The sequence below is a fragment of the Leucopleurus acutus genome (genome assembly GCF_964270905.1).
Source record: "Leucopleurus acutus genome assembly, chromosome: 10".
Lineage (NCBI taxonomy): Eukaryota > Metazoa > Chordata > Mammalia > Artiodactyla > Delphinidae > Leucopleurus > Leucopleurus acutus.
Window position 1 is genome coordinate 63960130 of NC_139153.1, and position 23294 is coordinate 63983423.

Sequence of the window (23294 nt, forward strand, 5' to 3'; positions counted from 1 at the left end):
AAAAAAAAAAAATAAACTGGTATAATTTACGAATTGGTGGTAACTCTCCTTTTTGGTTAAAAACAAATCCACCTGGTAGATTACTGATTAAAATTACTGATTAAAATTACTGATTAAAATTGCTTTCAAAGTACCACCTTTCCAGCCTCCTCTCTGCTCAAAGATGCCATTGTGACAACTGGTTTGACAGGACACAGGCTACAGTAAGGCACAAGTGGATGGTACAAATAAAAACAAATACTTTAGGACTGGTGGTTGCTTTTTTTTCCTGCACGTACCGTTTCCAAGATAAAATCACAAAAAGAAATACATATTTTTTGTTATGAAATACCTATACAAAATGTTTAAATGTACACCATCTGAGCTGCCAAAAAGGGTTTAAAAAAGTATCAATTTCTCCCCCATACATAAAACTCTCTCTCATCAGTAGGTCCAAGAGAACTTGGGTTCACAATGTCCCAGCACTTTATGGGAGGGAGGAGGGTCAAAATTCCCCTTCCTGCTCTCCCTGACCCCAACACAAGACAAAAACAAAGGTCAGATGTTGTCAGTAGTGTATTCTACTTATTACAAACAACTGAAATTTAGGAAAAAAAAAAAAAAAAAAATCAGGCCGGAGACCACGGGTGGGTGCAGTGACTGGCTGCCGGATCAGAGTAAGGCACTTCCCGGGGGCGCAGCATCCCGACGCGTGGGTGGGGACCGGTGCGGGGTCCGGTGGAGGCCAGGGCCTCTGGGGGCTCCACACGGGGACAGGCTGGCTCCGCAGCAGGACGACTCGGGAGGTATGACGTGGACGCGCCATCTACACCGACGTGGTCACGCGGTCAATGGTGTGGTTGACCTCGTTTTTGTTGGAATCCAGTCCTTTAGCAGCATTCCTGTCGTTCCGTAAATTTTCCACCGTCTTTTTCATGTTCTTGAGCTCCCCTGGGTGGGGCGTGGCTCGTCTCAGGAGTGTTCTCTGAAAAGCAAGGAGCGGGGTGAGTGTTTGGGTTTTACTCCATCACTCCTTCAAATGCGAAGCTTCCTGGGTAGCTTTCCAACACAGGTCTCCCCTTCCTAGAGGTTAAGAGGCAGAGTGGGCGAAAAGCTTGCTTTGGAGGTATGTGCATTTATCAACTGCTCCCTCGTGGTTAAGGGAAGACGAAAGTGCTGAGTATAACTTACCTAGTCAAGATGGAAGGGCTCCTTTCAGAATAAAAGAATACTTTGCAAAATACGAGATGAGTGTTACGATAAGAACAAAGTTCCACGTGCAGTAAGAAAAAAAAAAGATTTGTGAGATAGAATTGTGGGGGGAGGGGAGGAAGAAGAGAAAGGAGTCAAAAAAATTCTAAAATTAAAATCCCTAGAATGTTCTACTATTATCTGAAGCGGTTCTGGCTTTCTTCAACCCATGAGGCACGGGAGGTGAAGGAAAAGGGAAGTGAGGAAGGACTTCTTTTCTAATTTTCCTGCTGTGTTTTATTTATGACCTACTGAAGAAAGTTCACATTTTTCTAAAAAAGACCACAGGGTGGGAAGTGAAGTGACAGGGTATGGGCAATGTTTTTAAAATTATATTATTTAACATGTTCTGTGCTCTTCTGCTCCTAAAACAGTATTTACATCTTATAAATGGCCAGTCCGGGAGTTTCAGGAGGAGCTACGATAGGTTACCAAAGGAGGAGCGGTACTAAGGCAACGCGTAACTGGTGAAATAATCATGCTCTAAGAAGTCATGAGATAAAGTCATTTACATTGGAGTCATTTTGTCATGCCTAATTCCTACTTTGCCCTCTGCCACTGTAAGTGAATGAAAGCCCACTTGGGGACAGCTGGAATAACAAAGACTCCAGGCAGTAATTTAAAAACTGCCCTTTGTCTTGGGGGCTGCAAGTACTCCCTCTGAGTTCTGCTTATGAAAATCTCAATTAGTGCAAGGAGTTTAAGAAGCCAAAGCCAAACTGCAGGAAGACTCCGAGAGTTGTCCCTGACTCAGCTGGATGGCTGAGACACATGGAGGATGGAGGCAAGTAGGGCTGAGTGGTCCTTTCAAACCTATCCCTGATTTCTGAATGAAAACCCACAAGGGAATCCTACTTAACATCACAAGCTCTCTGCATGAAGGTGAAGGCTCCCGGTGATGTGAAGATAAGCAAGAAGTCCAGGAGGACAGCAGGCAAGCTAAGCCACGTGGTGAAACATGGGTGAATCCCCATGGTACGGCTACAAATGGGGGTGGAGGGCAGGGAGAGACTCAGTTCACTGGGAACAACAGAGAAGAAAAAATTCCCAACCAATTTTAAGAAAGCAGTGGGGGCAGGAGGGGTAACGATCACAAATAAAGAAAAAGAAGCACCCACAAACTATTCAAACAAACAAACAAAGTCTCATTGGTGAATCAGAACCTTAGAAACTCCCAGTTTTGCCTTCTAAAAACAATTCTTAGATGTTGAAGGCAGAACAGAGAAAAGACTATTTGAAAATAAGAGAGATCTTTATCAGGTGTCACTTTCAATCTCGGAAGGCTTTTAAACTTTGAACGTCTGTGGACGCCAAGAAGCTCGAATCCCATACCGTTTCATTATCGTCCTCGTCCTTTTCATCTTCCAGAAATCGGATTGCGCTGACTCTGTTCACTGCACGCTCATTCCAGGCCTCATCGGACACATCGTTCACCAAGCTCTCCAGGGCACCACAGCGAGGCAGGTTCTCTGTTGGACAAAGACCACGTCAGCAGGGTTCCCATGACTGGCAAGGTTGCCCTTTCTTTTCAAGGATGCGTAATTCTATTTAAGAGCATAAGATATCTGCTAAATCAATATTTACTATTTCATTCCAGAATGTCATCATGATTCACAGAGTTCTTTTTCATGTTTCTTTTTTACACACTCACTTCCGAAACTTCCTCTTGACCATGATTTGGCCGCACATGTTGGATCTAGTACTTTGCTTGGCAGCGCAACCTACCGCAATTGTTCTCTTGGGGTCTTAAGTGCTCCTCTAACGAGGCTGGGATAGGCAAGGTGGCTCCATTCGCCCAGACCCTTCTCCCTTTATTCTATCGAAACCAGCTCCCAGAAAAGGATTTATGACAGTCATGTGATATGAGTGTGAATGCTTTTTTTTTTTTTTAAGTAATCACTTTTTTTTTTTTTAGAAGATGTTGGGGGTAGGAGTTTATTAATTAATTTATTTATTTTTGCTGTGTTGGGTCTTCGTTTCTGTGCGAGGGCCTTCTCTAGTTGCGGCAAGTGGGGGCCACTCTTCATCGCGGTGCGTGGGCCTCTCACTGTCGTGGCCTCTCTCGTCGCGGCGCACAGGCTCCAGACGCGCAGGCTCAGTAATTGTGGCTCACGGGCCTAGTTGCTCCGTGGCATGTGGGATCCTCCCAGATCAGGGCTCGAACCGGTGTCCCCTGCATTAGCAGGCAGACTCTCAACCACTGCGCTCCCAGGGAAGCCCTGAATGCTTTTTTAAACCACACATAATTTACAAAACAAAGGTATAGTCACTCAAAACAACTCCCTGTTTTAAAAAGAGTTTGCTGGGGATGTTCAATACTAATCCTCCAAACTGTCTGTTTGGATTTTAAGGGACTCTTACCTCTTTTAGGAGTATGTATTTGCATTTTCAGCCTTAGCTAGAACTCAAAACCAGAAGGCTGTTTAAAGAATATCAAATGTGATACACGGGTATGAGCAGCACGTTTTTTCTGCAGAGATACAGGGGAAGCTTCCCAGAAAAGACCCACAATGACCTCACACCTAGGCTGGCTCTGCAGGCAGATAAGACACAACGCAGTCCCGTGTGCGAGTGAGAGGCCTTAAGGACAGGCATTAGCTGCTGCTAATTCTCGGGGCCAAGTGAACCTGGTCCTTCCATTTACCTTGGCAGGCAGGTTCAGAAGGCAGCTGAGGAAGTAAGACACAGGTGAGAATCTTCTCCCCGGTGGTGTGGTCAGTGTCCGTCTGGAACGTGAGCAGGGGCTGGGACTGGTTGTCTGATAACCACAGAGCCTTCAACTTTAAAGCAGTCAGGGATAAAGGCAGGTGCGACAGCCTCGATGAAAACAAAAGGAGACATGGGGAGCTTACAATCTGTGATTAAATCAAGTCTTGTCCAAAACAAAACAGGAAAAAAAAAATAAAAACCGCTTCCTGGGATTGGGTTCAATATGTGAAAAGGTATTATGTTTATAATAAGATACTCGATTTACCCTTTGCCAGTGGACGCTTCAGTGGGTGACTGTGCTTCCCTTTTCTGTCATCACCTCTCTCATTAGCACCTCCAGGCCATGGGGCAAAAAATGAGGAAATTACAGCACGCGCTGTTTACTCTTGGGAAGTTTCCATTTAAAGGCCGGGGTGGGGCGGGGGAGTGGGGAAGCCAGTGTTAATTGTGGAAGAACCCAGAAGCCGAGTTCTTCCTAAGTCAATGGGGACAGCCTCACCCGCAGGGCTGGAATAAGACCATGGCGTTACCTGCCCCCGGTAGCACCTGGCAAATCGGGACGTGAGGAAGGTGAGGCCTTGGGCACTGCAAAGTTTAAACTGCAGTTAAAATAAAGATTAGAAGTGTTTCTTTATGGACTCCACTTGCTCTCTCTGGGGAGATTATTTTAGGTATTCCATTTTAGACTTTTAAGTCTCTGAAAGCTCCCACTTCTCAGACACCTACGTGATAATTAATTTCCACCTCAGATTGCTTCAGTTTCGAAGGAGATAAAGCACTTTAAAAACTGTAATGTGATACCTAAAGATTAGTTTTCTATCTATGTTCGTACAAGTATTTGACCAGTTAAATCTAGTTAGTGATGATCGTCACCAGAAATCATATGCACTTGGTACTTGGCGAAGATTACATGGAGCAGAGGATCTCAACTAGGGGCAATTTTGCCCCCGGGGACACCTGGCAATGTCTATAGACATTTTTGGGGGTGCTACTGACATCTAGTGGGTCAAGGCCCGGATGTTGCTAAATACCCTACAACGCATAGGACAGCCGCGCAACAAACAACTATCCAGTCCCAAATGGAACACTGCCAAGGGTGAAATGCTGCTCTGGTAAAAACCAAGGCTTTACACAAGTTTAATTCACTCTGAAAACACTCGAACCTCTGCAGATACCAGGAATTTGAGGTTTAAAGAACTTAAGGTTATATTTGATCGAGTATTTTCACTCTCAGGACGGCTCCGTGGATTAAAGGATAGCTCCATCTTAGAAATGACTTCATACGTTAGCTAAAAATAAGCTAATCACAGTCTGTTACCTACAATAGGAGGCACATTTTCTTAAAAGAAATCTCTGGCCCATTAAGTCTATAAGAAATTATGTGACAGCGTGTATTCTTGGGGTTCTTTCTTCTAAGAAATGGTACCTCTATCTCCATTTAACATATATGGGAGAGATGCCTAAATGTCTTACCAACAGACTAATGCAGACTTATCAGACGTATTTTGAATTGACAGACTTATGGGAAATAAACTAGAAATAAACTAGAAAAAGCAGTTATAGTCCAATATTATAAAACGAATCCAAGTAAAACGTAAGCACAGACCAACTAAGTTAATTTAACAGATGAAGTTAGAAATGATCAAAGAATGCAGACAGCGTATTAACAAACTTTCTATAAGAATAATGAATACATTTCACAAAAGGCTTCCCATGTCCTAGTTATGGAGGTGAGAAAATATTTTCTTTTCCTAAAAGTTAGTCCAGTCAAGGCTGACCCATCCCATACACACTCAGTGGGTGCAGTATTGGTTAAATACAGGGAACTGTGCCCACGTGGGAGTGAGGTTCTCAAGTCGATGCCATGAGAATTGCCTATGTGAAAGGACCCTTGAAAAGACTGCGTGTGTCGTACACGCCACTATTTCACCAATGACGGCCAAATTAGGTGGGAAATATGTGTTTTTAAATCCCAGAATCCACCCAGTGCAATGACATGCACATACCAGGAGGATGCCTGGAGGGGTCTGAGGGCACAGCAACTCACAGCCCCACTTCCCCTGATTCTGAGGTATTGGTTCTTTGAGGTTCTTTGACTAGAAAGTGAAATCTCTGTGCTTATTTGTATAAGCGTACAAATGATCTCTCCCTCTGCCCAAAGGCTGTCACACACATACTCAAATGCAAGGAAGTTAAAGACACAAGGCAGGTATCTGCCAGACACTGTGACAGGACTTTTTAAAAAGAATATCCTAATACACTGGGGGGGTGCTTAAAAGACATCAAACCCTTTTTCATTTTATTGAACCAAAGGGTAATTTCTTTTGAAAGTTTGTCCCTGTTTCTTTTTTAAAAAGGAATTAAGCTAATATCCTCCAGAATGTTTCAAGTTTCAACGTCTTGGGCAAGAAATCTATAGTCAGCGTCTCTACCTTCGAGAGAGTAAAGAAAAAATAAATCAAGATTTGAAAGCTGGCATGACACACAGACACTAAAAACACGGTCGTCGTGCCTTCTCAGACTAATAACTGGCTTCCCAGATAAGTGCTAAAGCAAAGGTATAAACAAAAGGCTAAACAGAGCATCAGTAATAAATAACAGCTGCTAAGGATGCAAATCATATCATAAAAGCTAAAATAAATTACTAGACTCCACAACAACAGGTCTTAAAATCACATGCCACCAGGCCAGGTAAGACGGATGCGTGGTCTAGAGCACTGGTTTTCCCGCAAAGAATCAACGTGCCAGCTTGGATTCGGCTGCTGCCGGCCAAGCACACACCACACATGAGCTCGTTCACACGTGTCTTATGGACAGAGGTGTTCCCAGTGTCAAAGAGGAAAAAAGCCCTGCTCCCTGCCCAGTCTGCAAACAGAGACTCTGCGGGCTGGGCCGACCCTGTCGCTGACTCACTGCGGCCTTGGGGAGAAAGACACACACTCCTCTGTTTCTCTTGGGTGAGCCATCCCAGATACAAGCCAGAAAACAGATTTTTAAAAAAATCTGCTTTCCAGGGGAGTTAGTAATACATTTTTGATTTATTCTGGTACCTTCTGTTCACTACAGGATCAACACAAGAAGCCGCAGCCCCCTTTGTACACATCTCTGTGCTACATTTAGGACCACATCGCCTCAGAAATAAAAAGCCCGTGGTTACTATTGACATCAACAGTACAAGGAATAAAGCAAATGAACAGCCAAACCGTGAGCTTCTCGTTTCCAGATACATCGGTGACCAGCCCACTGAAGTGACCTTCCCCACCTCTGGCTATGATAGCAGTTGCTTTATCAAATTTATTTAGCACCTAAACATGGCCTACTGATTAATGTAATACTAACTAGACCTATGGCTGAATGCTTCTTACAACTGAATATTTCATCTGTTTGTTACCTCCTAGTAGAATTGTTAGTTTTAAGCAACGTTTTCAAAAATGTTTAAAGAGATACACAGAGAGAACATAATCAGTGAAAAAATTAAACAATCCCAAAATATCTAAAGTGAAAGCCCCCTGTAACCTCAAGTTTCCAGCCCTCCTCTAGGGGAACCACTTAATATTTTGGTGTTCTCTATAGGTAAGACTTTTTAAAAACAAAAACAAAAATGAGAGCACCAGGCACTGTCCACACTTACTCTTTGCCCTGGGCATCGTGGGTCACAACGCAGAGAAACAGATCATTCTTTAGCTGCTCAGTATTCCACAGTCTGGCTACACTGTTGTGTTTTGTCTTTTAATATTTTTTCCAGCTTTATTGAGATCTAATTGACATATACCACTGTGTAAATCCGAGGTGGACAATGTGATGATTTGATATATAAAGTTGGTGTTCAGTGTCTGAGGATGCAGGACCTGCGGATGCGGAGGGCCAACTCTGCTGCGGCATCTTATATAAGGGGCTGGGGCATCTGCCCATGTTGGTACCCTCGGGGGTGCTGGAACCGATCCCCCCAGGGATACAGAGGGATGACTGTTTCGGGAAATGATTACCTCAGTAGGCTTAGTATCTCCATCTCCTCACATAATCACCACAGTGTGTGTGTGTGTGTGTGTGTGTGTGTGTGTGTGTGTGTCTGTGTGTGTGTGTGTGTGTGTCTGTGTGTGTGTGTGTGTGTGTGTCTGTGTGTGTGTCTGTGTGTTGGAAGCATTTAAGATCTACTCTCCTAGCACCTTTAGAGGATATAATACAGTGTTGTTAACTACAGTCATCATGCTGTATGTTAGATCCCCAGAACTTATTCGTCTGCTAACCGGAAATTTGTACCCTTTGACTGGCATCTCCTAATTTCCCCCACCCGCTGGCCCCTGGCAACCACCAGTCCACTCTCTGTTTCTATGAGTGCAGCTTGTTTAGACTTCCCATAAACATGAGATCACACAGTATTTGTCTTTCTCTGTCTAACTTATTTCACTTAGCAAAATGCCCTCAAGCTCCATCCTTGTTGTTGTAAATGACAGGATTTCCGACTTTCTCATGGCTGAGTAATATTCCATTTCATATATACGTATATATGTGTGTACACACTCACACTCTCTCTCTCTCTCTCTCTCTCTCTCTCTCACACACACACACACACACACACACACACACACATCTTTATTCATTCACCTGTTGGATGCTTAGGCTATTTCCATATCTTAGCTACTGTGAATAAAGCTGCAATGAACATGAGAGTGCAGATACCTCTTGGATATCCTGTTTCCTTTTCCTTTGGGTATATACCCAGAAGTGGAACTGCTGGATCATATGGTGGTCCTATTTGTAATTTCTTGAGGACACCCCATACTGTTTTCCGTTGTGGACGCACCAACTTACATTCCCGCCAACACTGCCCAAGGGTTCCCTTTTTGCTGTGTCATCACCAACACGTGTTACGCCTTGTCTTTTGGATAAAAAGCCATCCTAATAGGTATAAGGTGATACCTTTTAGGCTTTTTAATTTATTTTTTGGATCATGAAATTCAAAGTTACAAACGATTTCTCCGTCGACAGCCATGGTTTGCAGTATTTGGTACTAGTAATATTGTGAGGAAGATGCTCCAATACCCGATTTTGTGTACTTGGTGGATGGTCATATGGGAAAGAACCTAAGAGTTAAGGACATCTGTATTCTGGGCCCACAGGTGGCTGCTGATACAAGGCACCTCCTCTATTACCGAACCAGAAGGCTTGGGGCTTTAGTCTCCAAGTGGCATTTTAGCGTTATCCTTGCTATAATTTTCCTATCAAACGTGTCAAAAAAAAGTTTCTGGGAGCCGATATGCAGCCTCCCTGTGCCGTTTGCTACTTTTATATGCTTGTGGGGAGAGGCAGAAACTTCTGTTGTATTTGGTAGGACTTGCCATGGTGTGACACTTCTGCAAGCTGAAAAGCTAACATGGTAGCCTCTTTTCACCTGGAGGGTATCAGTTTCTCTACTGATACTTTAAATAAGTAGTAATTAAATATTTTAATAAGCTTAAAATCTGGTTATGCATCTACATATACAATGGACTAAAGGACACACCTAACTGACTCAGATGATAGCTATGGCACTCGACTTTTTAATTGGCATTTGTCCACCCTGGCCCAGGCATAATAAATATTGAACTTTCCCTTCTCCTGAGAACTTGAGAATGGGGTCTTCACTCGTGTGAAAAACAGTTTTTAGAGGTCAGAGCCATCTTTCTGCTCGAGAATTAGTGATGCAATCCATGCTCCCCGAAGTGGCAAGAACTGGGGCGGGTCTGGAATCACTGAGCTTCTACTGCTGTAGGGAGAGGTTAGGAGGGAAGGGCCCTTCTCAAGCTGCATGTCTCCTGTTGGGCTTAATCCAAGCAGAAATTCAACATCTAGCTCAAATTAATTCTGAGTTTCCAGTCACCAGTGAATGGCCTTAAGAATCTACCAAGATGCCCTGAAAGCATCAACTTTAAAACGGTGAGGGTTTCCTGAGGCCATAGCTCATCACCAGGTTCCCCCGTGTCCTGCTGTTTGTTTAGCACTGCTGTCCACGATCCATTAGCAGGAGTGAAAAATGGTGGCTCGTGCCTGACCTGTGAGCAGCGAATCACGTAGGCCACAATCCCCCAGACACTCTTTGGATCGCTGGCCTTCACCATTTTGAAGCATTGACCATCTTCCCCTGGTCCAGCACGTTCTCTCCCATCTAACTATATAACACCCAAAAGCATTTTTTAAATTCCTTTTGGCAACACAGCCTGTGATATCAGGCCCTTTGCAGTGGCCGGCCAGCCATTCTGCAAAATGAACATTTTTAACATTTCCATTCAGTCGACAGATATTCACCAGGCATCTACTGAAGGGACAAATCACAATGACACACAAACCATCACATCTAACTTTAGGTAACTTTAATTTCAGGAGGGTCGCATGCAGGGAAACAAGCAATTATCATCAGGGTAATTCAGAAATGCAGACCCAGAGAGGAGGCTTCCTGGAGAAAAGAGGAACATGAGTGCCAAAGGATAAAAGTGGGGAAACAGAGAAGGTGTCAGAGGTGGAAAGAAGAGCCTGGGTAGGCGGGCTCAGGGGAAGGCAAGTGCGGTGACATTCGCAGTGATGAAATTGGTTCAGAATGGCTGAAATGACTCTAGTCCACATTCCAGAGTCTGGCAAGCAGCCCACAGGCCTCTGACCCAGAACCCGAGAGACGGCGCTGCTGTGACCTTGGGGACACCGACTGGTGGCTCGTCAGGTTTTTTAGACTATGAAACACCTGGCAATTCTGACGTTAGCTGTGGATCTTCTCACCAGCAAAGTGTCCCTGAATACAATTTTGTTCACAATGTCAGGGGGTTCAGAGTCATGGGCAAGACACATCAAGACCCCTGGCTAAAATCGAGCTCAGACTCATGGGAGCTCTTTTTTCAGATGAGGAAACCAAGGTCCACAATGACATACGGAAGCCAGTTATAAAAGCCAAGACCTAGGTCTCCCTCCCCCCTTCCATCGCGGTACCGTCATCTGGAAAGCATGTGTCCGGCCGTGCCCACTGTAACCTTAAAGGACTCCACGCTCTGGCTGCCCTTGACCTTGTCCACTCCATCGGGCTCCATCACTCCAGCTCCCAGACTGGGAGCTTCCAGGCCTGGCTAATGTGACCAATCAGTATATATTTTACAAGGTGGAGCAAAGGCAAGACAGCCAAGGCTGGGGCAGATGACCGTTTGCTTGTCTCGGGCTTACCTGTTCCCTGCCACGTCCAGGACGTGCAGCTCAGCGGCCCGTGACACCTCCGCAGGGATCCGAGTCAGCCTGTTGTCGCGCACGCAGAACACGGTGAGGCTGCTGCACCCGCCGATCTATGATGGGAAAGAAAACATGACTGTTTGCCAGGTTTTTCTGGGAGATGGGGGTGGGACTGGAGGGTCTTGTTCATCAAATGGCATGAAAAGGATGCACAAAGTAACATCACACGATTTTAAGTCTCACTGATGACCAGCTATGATTGATTTAAATCATATAAAACACTGAGTCGTCCAGTAAGCTTAAAAATCTCTGCAAAACATTAAACACGTATGTTCTAAATTAAGTCAAGAAAATAAACAATACAGTTCAAAAATTGCATTCTGAACAGAAAGTCATTTTCTACTGCTACCTAATGCAACTGCATCTTTTAAATATGTTAGCCAGACAACACAGGTCCAGACATATAGTATTTGGTAATATGGGAGTTTAAGAATTCTAGGTTGGAAAAAAATATGAAAAAGGATATATATATATATATATATATATATATATGTATATATATACACACACACATATATCTGAATCATTTTGCTACACTCCAGAAACTAACACAACATTGTAAATCAACTATACTTTAATAAAAAATTAAATTAAAAAAAAAAGAATTCTAGGTTTCAAAAGTCAGGGCAAAGGTGATACACACACACGCACACACACACACCCCTTTGAAGACCTGCCCATTATGTTAACTTCAGTGTTCCAGTTTCTTTAAAAATAAAAGAAAACGAGGAACATCTGAGAGATGATACATTGATTTCTACCATACATCTTTTAATAGTCTTTGGTCATTCACAACTTAATTTGATAAATTCATTGCCCTCTGACAAATGCAAAATGAACCATCTTTTAGCAAAAAGTGAATTTGGTCGGCTAAGACCTACTGCTGAAAGCACAAGTCAATATCTGCGTCCACACCAAATTTGATTCCCTTTTTATTTTAAGTAACCGATTCAAAGGTAACTGAGCTTAGTAAGAGTCTAGTCTTCGCAAAAGAATTCAAGGACTCTCTTGAATAAGCTGTCTGTGGTTTCTACAGTCAGGAAAGCTGAACGAAGGGGTTGCAAAACCAGCTGGGTCCCAGACACAACATCCCGCAGGCCCGCGTCCACGCTACACTCTCCACACATGCGCTCTTCTGACTCAGGGCGGCTGGGGAGAAGGGCTGATGAAGGGACCTATTGATTCTGATACATGGAAAAATACCCCAGAGCCTCCGCCAGAGGAGGAGCAAGACACCCAGCTCTTCGTCAGTATCTGAATATACCTTCTGCCCTTTTCTATTTACTTCTGTGTTAAATGTACGTGTGTATCTTAAAAAGCGGAATGCACATTTATGAAACTGCTACATAATTACCTTTGTGCACAATCTTTTTATGTCTTCCCTTAGGAGTTAATAGAAGGATTTTGAAATAATATATTTAACCACAGCATGTAACCATAATGAATGTAAAAGAAAACTAAACACACAAGAAAACACAGACTAACATTCCTCTCTGGTCACCTGGAAACACCCAGAGACGTACTGTTCCCCTCGTTTCTCAGTATTCACATTTCCCATCCCAGAAAAACTGCTTTGCTCACTGTCCTCTAAAAGACATCTTATATTTTTGGTCGCACTGTTTCTTATAGATACACCCTTCTTCTTTCTGTCTTTTTTAAATCTTACCATCACCCCCAATTAGCTAAACATCCTCTACCCCGAAAAGCCTTCCCAGAGCCCCTGGTCCACGTCAATCCGTTTCCTTTCTAATTATGGTCCATACAAACCCTCTGACAGATCGTTTGATGGGGCTGTTTAATTTGCATGCTTACATTGTCATCAGGGTGTTTGGCATCCTCTCTGCCCAAAGGTGAAGCCCAGCTACCTACCAACATTCCTCATGAAGGTATGTCTACACACTTGTATTTGTTTACTTACTACCGAAAGGCTGCTACTTAAAGTTGTCATCTGCTTCTATGTGTAACAATGGAGACCGCAAAACTCTTTTCCCTGGTAAGAATTACTAGGGCGGCCTCTCACGTTTTGTAAATATCATGTCCTAAAAGAGGCACCTCTTCTGTGGGGCCTGGCATTCTTCCCTCCCTTGAGGAAGGGGCTCAGTCTAACCCAGGTGCCCAGGCACCTCCCAGAAGGAAAGGAATCAAAACCCTGGACACCCTGGATCGTGTGAGGACCGACACGATTAGATTTGCTCTGATGAATTTAGGTGACCCCGACAAAGATCGACCCATGCGGAGGTCCCCGTGGGGCCCGGCCCCGCTCCATGTGGACGGGGATCCGCACCGGGTCTGCGAGCCAGGAAGGGGCTCCTACTGGGTCAGCACGTGGCTGAGGCCAGTCACGCCTCATGCCGGCCTGGCTTTGAGGAGACAGGGCTTATCTGGACTCCAGGGAGGCAAAGCAGGTATCGGTTATTTACACACAGAGCCGAGGCTGCATCGTGACTTGGGGCTTCGCTTTGTCAGGAAGCCGCCCACTGCCCCCGCCACCGGTGGGGTCTTTGTTTGGGGGGCCTACTGTTGCATACACCATGTGAACATTTTCAGTTTGTACCGTGTGCCTATACCATCTACTCCTAAACATTAATTAACTAATGAAAGTGGGTCAGAGAGGTCTCTGAAAGTCGCCCGTGCAATAAAAGTTCTGGACAAGTTCACACCGCTTACGTACTTTGGGGGAAAGAACGGGAACTCCCGGTGGAGGGTGTGCACTGGCTACGTGCTTACAGCCTGTCATTTATTTTTTTCTCTTTCCTTCCCCGCTCTACTCTCACACCATTTGAGAGGTCAAGAGGAGGAAGGCAGTGTATCCAAGAGCCTCAGGCGCTCTGGGTGAACAAGGCAGGTGAGTGGCCTCTGAGCGCCACTGGCCATGTTTTCAGGAAACGATGAGGACAGAGAGTCCATCTGGGCTGAATGTGTGAGGGCTGCCTAACGGGGCAAAAAGCAAAGGACACGCTCACACCAAGCCAGCTGGGAGGGCACGGTGCAAAGCTCTGGCTTTTGGAAGAGATGATCGAGCAGTCAAAACCATGATTCAAAAGACAGAGTTCTTCACAGACGTCAGAGGGGGATGCGGGGTGACGGAGAGGGGGGGCTCTGGGATCTCACAGACCAGGGGTGGAACTTAGGCTCCGTCCTAGGTCCTGTGGATTTGGATATGTTACTTTAGCAAAAGTAACAATAAGCATTAGATTGAACGAAACCACCTATCTCACAGCCCCTATCCTAGGACCTGGCCTATTGCTGCTGCCAAATAAATGTAGCTGTTGTTTTTCCAAGAAGTGAAAGTCCCAGGTCCCAGTGACAGGCTGTCCACACCTGAGCCCCTGCCATGTTGCTGGAACTGTGCTGAGGCTGCCCACCTCTGCCCTGGATGCCCCAGAACCTCCCAAAATACTGTCCCCCTGACGGTGCATCACAGGGACATTTTGTGTTCATAGGAGTGAAGAACTGGCCTGAGCTCAGTATTGCATTCTGCATCATTCGCATGTATTTGTGCCTTCTCTTTTGGGTTCAGGAGGCAGAGTTTACAGGCTCCTTAGGGGTCAACAGGATAAAATGTCTCCATCACTTAGAAATTCTGTTTAAATAACTTATTACCAGTTACGTAGGAAGCTGATATTTTCAAACTCCCTTTAACCACAAAATAGCACACAAGGATAGCAGCACCAGAGAAAAGAATAGGAGGGCTTGGACTTGGATTCTCTGAGAATCACAGAACGTAGCTAAGGATCCTTGTTGAGCTGTTCTGTGTTCTCCTAATTCAAGACAATACTGTCCTTAACTCTTTGGCACTGATCTGATCCATCTCAAGGATATGGGACGTGCAGATCACTGAGCAAAACCTTCAGTAAGGTCAACTTTCCCTGAGCATTAACTGCCTGCAGGTGACAGCTTAAAGGAGATAATCAGACAGATTGCGCGACTCAAAGAGAAAGCCTGTGTTGGTCACCTTTGCCTATAGCCTGCCTTGTGAATACCTGCCCCGAGTGGAAAGGAACTTTCATTTTCCTTCGGCATCTTCCTTTCAATATTATTTGTAACAGAACTGAACCCACATTTCACTGGCAAGAGGGAAAATGTACAATAAGCAAAATCTGGTCAAAATCCTATTTGAACAGAAATAACATGAGGTACAATTTTAGAAACCAAAGACTATTTTTTGCCTTTCCCATGATCATCTGTGGCATATTATTCAAATGTTCCCTGCTCCAGAAATATTTTGGAAACCATGTGGTTTTGGGACTCCCTGAATTGTTGGGCCACTGACATCAAAATATCCACTAACAGCGACAGCATTCTTCTAATTATAAGAAAGTAACTTAGTTGACTGGAAAATAAAAACCACATACACACACGCACGAAAGCACAATGAGAAAATAACTCAAACCAAATCCTGCCATGAAGGGATAATCAGTCTTAACATTTTGAGGTTCAAATGCCATGCATTTGTGATTATAAATATGCACTTCAACAGAATTAGAACCAGCCCTATGATCTTTAGCACCTTTGTTTGCATACAGAATCAAGAATGTCTTCCCAGGTCATTTTGCTTCTAACAGAATTTTTACTGACCACATAGTTATTTCATTCTACATATGTATCACAGATTACTTAGCAGATCACCACTGTAGAGACTGCTAATTAGTTCTACCATTTCTTTGCTGTGTGATCCTGGGCAAGTTACTTAACCCCTCTGAGTCTTAGTTTAGAAATCAATATCTGTTGGATGCTGATGATGATTTACCTATACCTCATTGAATTGTTGTGAAAATCAGACAAGAATTAGCCTGAAGGCACTTGGCACAGGGCCTGGCACATGTCAGCTGCCTCCGGACATGTTTGGCATGGTGCCTGGAACATGCTAGACGCACCTGCATACACTGGGAGAAATAATCTCATGCATGATTCTCAGTGTACATCCATAATTGTTCTCCTAGGATAAATTCCTAGAAGTGGAATTACAGAATCAAAGGGTATGCCTATTTTTCAAATTTTTAATACTACTATCAAATTCCCTTCCAGAGAAGCCGTAATAATTTATATTTCCATGATAACAGGCACTTTCCTGTACTCTAACCAATATTTGGTATATTATTATATTTTTTAAATCTTGAAAATCTGATAGGTGAAAATGCTTCAATTAACATTTTGTGAATAATGATTTCACATTAAAAGTCATTTCTATTTTTTTCTCCTGTGAATCACTGGTTTTTGTGGGGGGGTTCTTTGCTTTTCTTTCTGTCCACTTTTCTAGCGTGGGTACATCTCTTTTCTCAATGATGTGAAAGAATTTCTAACAGAGTAAGGAAAGACAGCCTTCACGTGTGATGCTGTAAACATCACCCTTCCCCCAGCCTGTCTTTATTTTCTTGAAGGTCAGAAATCTCATTTTCACGTAGACAAATCCATCAACTGTTTCTTTTATGAGTTATTTCCTCTTTCAAGTTTAGGAATGCCTTCTCTATCCTGAAACCCAACGGTCAGCTTTTCTTTTTTTTAATTCTAGCATTTTTAGGTTTTGTCGTATCTCTTTTATTTATCAATAATTCACTTTAGAACATCATGGGAACTTACTCTAGAAGAATTTTAAATTGTACTAATAAGAAGGCAGAAAGCTGTCTACAAAATGAATACTCTATCACCATGGACATTTCTGAATAGCACAATATCTGCGGGTGATTCGTGTTTACAGATTGCCTGATAAAGGAAAGCTTTGACGAATGATCTGCAAATCCTCCCTTGTCTCATCTGACTGGACAGGTATGATGTAGGTAGAGTCACTTCCATTTTGACCTCATGGAGACAAGAGACTAAGCCCTAAACTTGGATATATACTCCATTTCTTCCAGCCAGAAACTCTCTGTGGTCTAGGTCATTTAACGATAAGATGTGGCTGGAAATACTATTAAGTTTGTGTCTATCCTCATACCCATGATCACACATACACCGACGTCCTGTCTATCCACGAATCAGAGTCTCTTCCCCTTAATTCTTCCCTCCACCAGAAACAGGGTTTTTTAGGGAACCTCCTTATCACAGAAACATACACACTTGAGCAACGGGATGAGAAATAAAAGACGCAAGTAAGTGGATTGAAAAATCAGAAGCATGCCACATGTAGCAAATAAAGCGATTCTAGCCTGTCCCTCAGAGACAGAATCGTGCCAACAAAGTAGAATTTGGTGAAGGCAGATGAGCCCCCAAGGTATGCCTTTCAGAATTTCTGAATAACTTAAGATGTAATTCACAGAAAAGCATTCTTTTGAGAGAGAGTAATCGGAACAAGTCTGACAAACACATAGCAAAACCAGGTTCCAGGCCATGCAGTCATTTAAAGAAACAAACAAACAAAAAACTGAGTTTCGAGGAAAATGTCCAATGTTTTACAATGAAGAGCACACAAAGCTGTCAGCCGATCTGAATCTTCATGCATTTGAGAAGCAGAATGGAAGTCAGAGATGCAACTGTGGTCTGAACAATACTTACAAGATTGCAAGTTTACCTGACTTTTCTAAATTTCCAAGCAGCTAACAATTAAGAAAACAAGAGACATTCATTGATTTGCAAATGTTTACTACACATAACACCACACAACACAGACAGAATCTATTATTGTGACCCACACAGTGCAAACATTTTCCCCTCAACCATCTGGGAAAAAAATGCAAATAAATGCTGCTATAGACGAAGGAACTGTGCTGTAAAACTGACAATATGTGATACTATCCAACGGGGGGAAAAAAAGACAAAAAAGAGGAAGAACTACACAGCACACCAGACCAATGGCCATTAATACAACTATGGATTTGGGGCATATAAATGGAACTGGTCAGCACTTCAGTTTAGATGTGTCATGCGTGAGACTTAATTGTTCAAGAGGAAGTAATCATGTTTGGAAAGAAAAGAATCCAGTCAGGAGAGTGCAGGATTTGATAGGATGGTATCAAGCTTGGAGGCAGAGTGTATGCACACACGTGGCATTCCCCCTGCACACACACTCACACTCACACCAGACCAACAAACAAGACCCTGTTCAAGGTGAGGGGCCCATCGATGATTTGGCAGCTCAGCCCGAGGGTCAGAGGCCAGCACTGCCCGTTTCTGCAGGGTCACCAAGCTGGGACCCACAGCAGAATTGGGACACGTCCTAGCCTGGGAGCTCAGAGTATGTGAGTCGGAGTGAAATGGGCTAGAAAAGAGCCAGTCCCTGGGGTCCTAAACAGCTCTGCTTTCTCGGGCAGCTGAAGGAAAAGGCACAAACTTCATTCCTTGATGAAACTCCAAATGCCAGGGAAGCAATCATATCAATAATTTCATTCTCTCAGAGTGACAACAGGGCTGATGCTAATATGATGGGGACAGTTTACAAGAAGAAACTCCTCACATTCTTGTCTAAAATGTGTTCCTTTGAAAGAGCAGATCCAAAGAGAGGGATGGGGACATGGCAGGTGGGTGGTGACCTTGCTGGGGATTAACGTCATACTCAGAAGCCCTCTCCTTGGCATTTACTGAAACTATTCCTCAAATGCATTAATTTTCTAAAGTGTCCAAACTAAAGATGATTTGACCTTCCTTTACCCAATCAAGGTCCTGCCTTACGTCAAGGTCACAGCGATGAAAAGGTAGGTTCAATCTGCTTTTATGGGCTTGGCCATCTGGGGACACTTCTGGAACCCATTCTCCCAACTCCCAGCTGTGTGAGCCCCGGTGGGGAAAGCTTCTCACCAGCCTCAGTTTCCTCATCTGTAAAGTGAAGAAACCCTCACGGCCTCAAAAAGCTGCTGTGACGATTCAATGAACATACACAACAGCACCTAGAGTAGTGCAGGACACTGAGAAAGGAAGTCATGAATCTTTTCTACTTCTCTCTGCATGTGTTTATGTGTCCGATCTACGCCCACCCACACGTGTTCTCCAACAAGAGTACAATTAAATGCTCAGAACACCAGCTCCGTGTTTCGGTTTATTGCTTTGAGACTGGAACCAAAACATTTTGATGAGCAGACTCTCTGGTGTCCCAGTTTAGCTGAGATGAAGAATTAGGTCTTTCTGCTGGAAACAGAACATAGTCACATTTATAACAAACATCCTTATGCTTCCACTCAGGAAGGCTGGCCGTTCTCACCCAGGGACAAGCCTGGGCTGCCGAGAGCAGAACACCCAGATGGGGAAGGGAAAGAAGAGACCAAGCCAAGTCGGACACCCAGAGAAGCGGCCCTGGGAGCATAAGAACCCCTCGAGCTCTGGCTGGTTGGAGGGCAGCTTTGAAACTATTCCAAAACAGATGTTAGAAAGGGTCAAACAGAGAAATAAGGAGGAAACGGTGCCTGGCCAGTGGTCATCACATCAGAGGACACAGCACCTTTTCATATGAGGCCTTGGCCAGGGCGAGGGGCTCACCAACGGCTCACTTGATGGGCGGAGGCGGGGGGTGGGGGGAGAGTGGAGAAACGGCATCTTAAACTTTATTTTAGGCTCGATTGCTAATAAAAAATCAAGCTCAGTACGACCCATTTCCAATCAGGTTCTCCTGGTTCCAAATAGAAAGAGAATCTTCCTTTTAAACAATGGCCCAGACGCCTCCCTGTGTGATCTGTCTCAGGTTTCCTCCCCATTCTCAGTATTGGCACCTCCTTTGCCAGAACGGAAATGCCACTAAGCTGCACGGCTATGCCTGCAAACGATGGTGACTGTCTCTTTTCTCCTGCTTGGAGCACGGACCAAAACATCCTAAGAACCTGGCCCGACCTTCGCGGGCGTCCTCCTCTACCTAGAGGGCTCGCTCCCTCTCTCCCGGAGGCAAGCCTCTGCCCAGGAAGACGCTCCACCAAGATCCATTTTTATGACTCCAATGGTTATGGGGCAGTTTAACCTCCTCATTAAACCCAGTCAAACCCAAAGTCATCCCCTTCCTCTGCCCAACTCCCAGATCACCCCTTCCTGTCTGTGGTGTCACTGTTCTCCTAGGTCAACCCCAAAATGTCGTTCTCTCTGTCCCCCAACGAATTCACCTTTCCCAACTCTGCTCACAACCATCTGGACCCACCTACTCTCCTTAGTGTTACTGATGGTCATTCTTTCATACAATTCCTCCAACCATCCCTGAATCCAGAGATGAGAGTTGACACCTTTAAAAAGCATCACATAAGTCTTTTAAAGTAGTTGACATCTTTGACCCCTTATGTGTTATTATTTCTTTATAATTATCAGTATATTATTTTCTTAAAAGCACGTACCTCTTTTGGTAAAGACACTAATTTATTTCTGTCTGCATTCAAGTTGCTCAACTTCTTAAGTTTTCCAATGCTCTTAGGTAAAGTCTGTTAAAGTAACATTTTTGTTATTAACTTACTGCATACTTTTCACACAGCTCAGAGTAAAACAGATCTTCTCAAGAACTGAGAGAATCTAATCTCATCCAGTAAGAGAAGTGACGGTTCTTCCTGAATATCAGGTGTTTGTAACACTCACTTGGGGGACGTGGCATCTAATATTTTGTATTTTTGTAGAAATGAGAGTATGTGTCAATGAAATGAGGTCAAAGGCACAGGCCTGGGAACTGAGAAACACCAAGTAAAAGAGGTAATGAAGGCTCTTTAAGTCAACGAAGTGAAATCTGCAACCTCGAGATTCATCCCTCCCCCGCCTGCACCTCTGAGAACTCCAAGAGATGGTGGCTTAGATGCCTGTGGAGGCCAGAGAGCTCAGCAGGCAGTGAGAACCCGAGCGGGGGGGGGGCCATGAGGCTGGGGGAAGGAGGGGGGCCACCCGGGCTGGTGTGGGAGCCCACGGGGAGGGGGGGGTCTTCAACCCTGATGGAATCAGGGATGAATATTATTTTTCTGACTGTTATGACTACCATCTGTAATTCCTTTTTTCTTTTTTTTTTTTGACGTGGACCATTTTTAAAGTCTTTATTGAATTTGTTACAATATTGCTTCTGTTCTATGTTTCGGTCTTTTGGCCGTGAGGCATGTGGGACCCAGCTCCCCGACCAGGGATGGAACCCACACTCCCTGCATTAGGAGGCGAAGTCTTAACCACTGGATCGCCAGGGAAGTCTCTACCATCTGTAATTCTAAACCCAGAAACAAGGAAGGAGAGCCTAGTCCCTCCCACCCAACCTGCCCGAGGAGGCCACTGTCCTGTCTGAGGGGAGATGCTCCTGGCACACCCCGCACTACCAACCCTACATCCTTCACTCACTCTTGCTGTCTTCTTCTGATCTTTTCACCTAAAGAGCATTACTTACTCTGTTTATAAAGAGAGGAGAAAAGGGAAGAAAAGAGGAAAAAGGAAAGTAGAGCAAAAACTAAAGTGACAAAATATAGAGAAAAGAGAATGGCAGGAAAATAAACTAAAGAAAACAGCGGCTACAAGACAGCGACAAGAGGAGAAAGGGGAACAGATGGGGTGGGAGGTGAAGGACGATGGACGGAGAGGAAGCAGCAGGAGGCGAGAAGCAGCTGAGGTTTGCCGTCGCCCTGGGAACCCGCCCCAGCAGGTGCTGCCCCGCGAAGATGCAGAGGCCTCTCTCTGGTCCAAGCCCGGGGAACCTGAACTGCCTCACCCAGCTTCTCAGATGGGGCGAGATCAAGGTCAAAGGTGTGCTCTGGCTCCTCCAAAAGAGCATCCCCCCACCCCCAGTGCTCCCAAGGCTTCCCGAGACAACCACCATTCCCTCCCCCTCTGGCCCATCCTCGGACTCCCCGATGGAGGCAACAGCACTTCCACTGACAGGGCCGGTCCCCACCCACCCCCCGCCCCCGCCTCCCTGGGCCCCCTAGTGTCCAGCTCAGTCCCTGTACCCTAAGCATCACAATGGGGACACACTCTCTGATGGGGGACCTGGACACATCAAAACGGATCATCTTTATGTCACATGCTTGCTTCTCAGGTCCCTTTGTTAGTTACAATGTAAGGCAATTTCCATGTGGTCTACCCAAATTACAAATAAGTAGAATCGAACCTAAGGAGCCTTTGTGATACAGAACCCACAACATAAGTCTCCCTCTGACCCTGGAACCACACTCACCAGGAGCCGGTTTTCCGTAAGAACCAATTCCGTGAGGCTTTCACAGTCCCCAACCGCCTCGGGCAACTGGGTGAGTCTGTTCTGATCCACCTTCAAGATTGACAGTTTCTTTAGTTTTCCTGTAAAAGCGTTATTCAAACTCATTAGTTATCACTGTCTTCCTGATCACCGCTTGCTATTTCCTATCGGCTGTCCTTGCTCATTTGATTTCCTCACCCAGCTTTTCAGATTATGAAACTGTACCATTCTCATTTCGACCACGAACAGTTGAGAGTTAAAATCATTTGTTCAGAATGTCAGAAACAGTCAGCAAGTAGCGGCAAATCCTTTGGAAAGTCACTACCTAAAAATACGTCAAAACCAGAGATTTCAGGAAATCTGATGGATCTTTGAGAAGAAGAAATGTCTCGTGTACAGAGGAGAGACTTTAATGTTACTCTAACAATCATCCTCACTAAAAACAAAAGACAGCACAGTGCAGTTTATTCTATCACCTGTGGATGACAATGACTCCGTGAAGATCCCTACAATGAAGTATTTCTGTCAGTGCAGAGTCAGATGGTAATCCTTGGGCTTCCCTGGTGGCGCAGTGATTAAGAATCCGCCTGCCAATGCAGGGGACACGGGGTTTGAGTCCTGGTCGAGGAAGATCCCACATGCCACAGAGCAACTAAGCCTGTGAGCCACAACTACTGAGCCTGTGCTCTAGAGCCCGCGTGCCACAACTACTGAGCCCATGCACCACAACTACTGAAGCCCTCGCGCCTAGAGCCTGTGCTCTGCAGCAAGAGAAGCCACCGCAATGAGAAGCCCATGCACCGCAACGAAGAGAAATCCCCACTCGCCGCAACTAGAGAAAGCCCGCGCACAGCAACGAAGCCCCAACGCGGCCATAAAGAAACAAATTTTTGAAAAAAAGATGGTAATCTTTGAAAAGCCACATTAAGACTGATCTATTTCACTCTGGGTGGGGAAAACGACTCACGGGCAATGCCCTCAGGCCACGGGAAAGGAACTGGGGTTTACTGCAGCCTCCTCAGCCCCCGCGGGATGGAGGAGATCCTGC

At 44.8% G+C, this 23294-nt stretch overlaps 1 protein-coding gene across 1 annotated transcript in view; it reads right to left on the minus strand.

Moving 5' to 3' along the window:
* Positions 1-805: 805 nt before the first annotated feature.
* Positions 806-23294, minus strand: part of LRRC1 (leucine rich repeat containing 1) — a gene marked incomplete at its 3' end in the record, with an annotated part of 125357 nt that continues 102868 nt past the window's right edge. The window contains exons 9-14 of the mRNA XM_082848913.1: positions 22229-22347; positions 20430-20513; positions 11125-11240; positions 3875-4047; positions 2563-2699; positions 806-964 (exon numbers count right to left, since the gene is read on the minus strand). Of these exons, the coding sequence (XP_082705039.1) occupies positions 806-964; positions 2563-2699; positions 3875-4047; positions 11125-11240; positions 20430-20513; positions 22229-22347 (788 nt within the window). The remainder of the gene's footprint in view (positions 965-2562; positions 2700-3874; positions 4048-11124; positions 11241-20429; positions 20514-22228; positions 22348-23294) is intronic.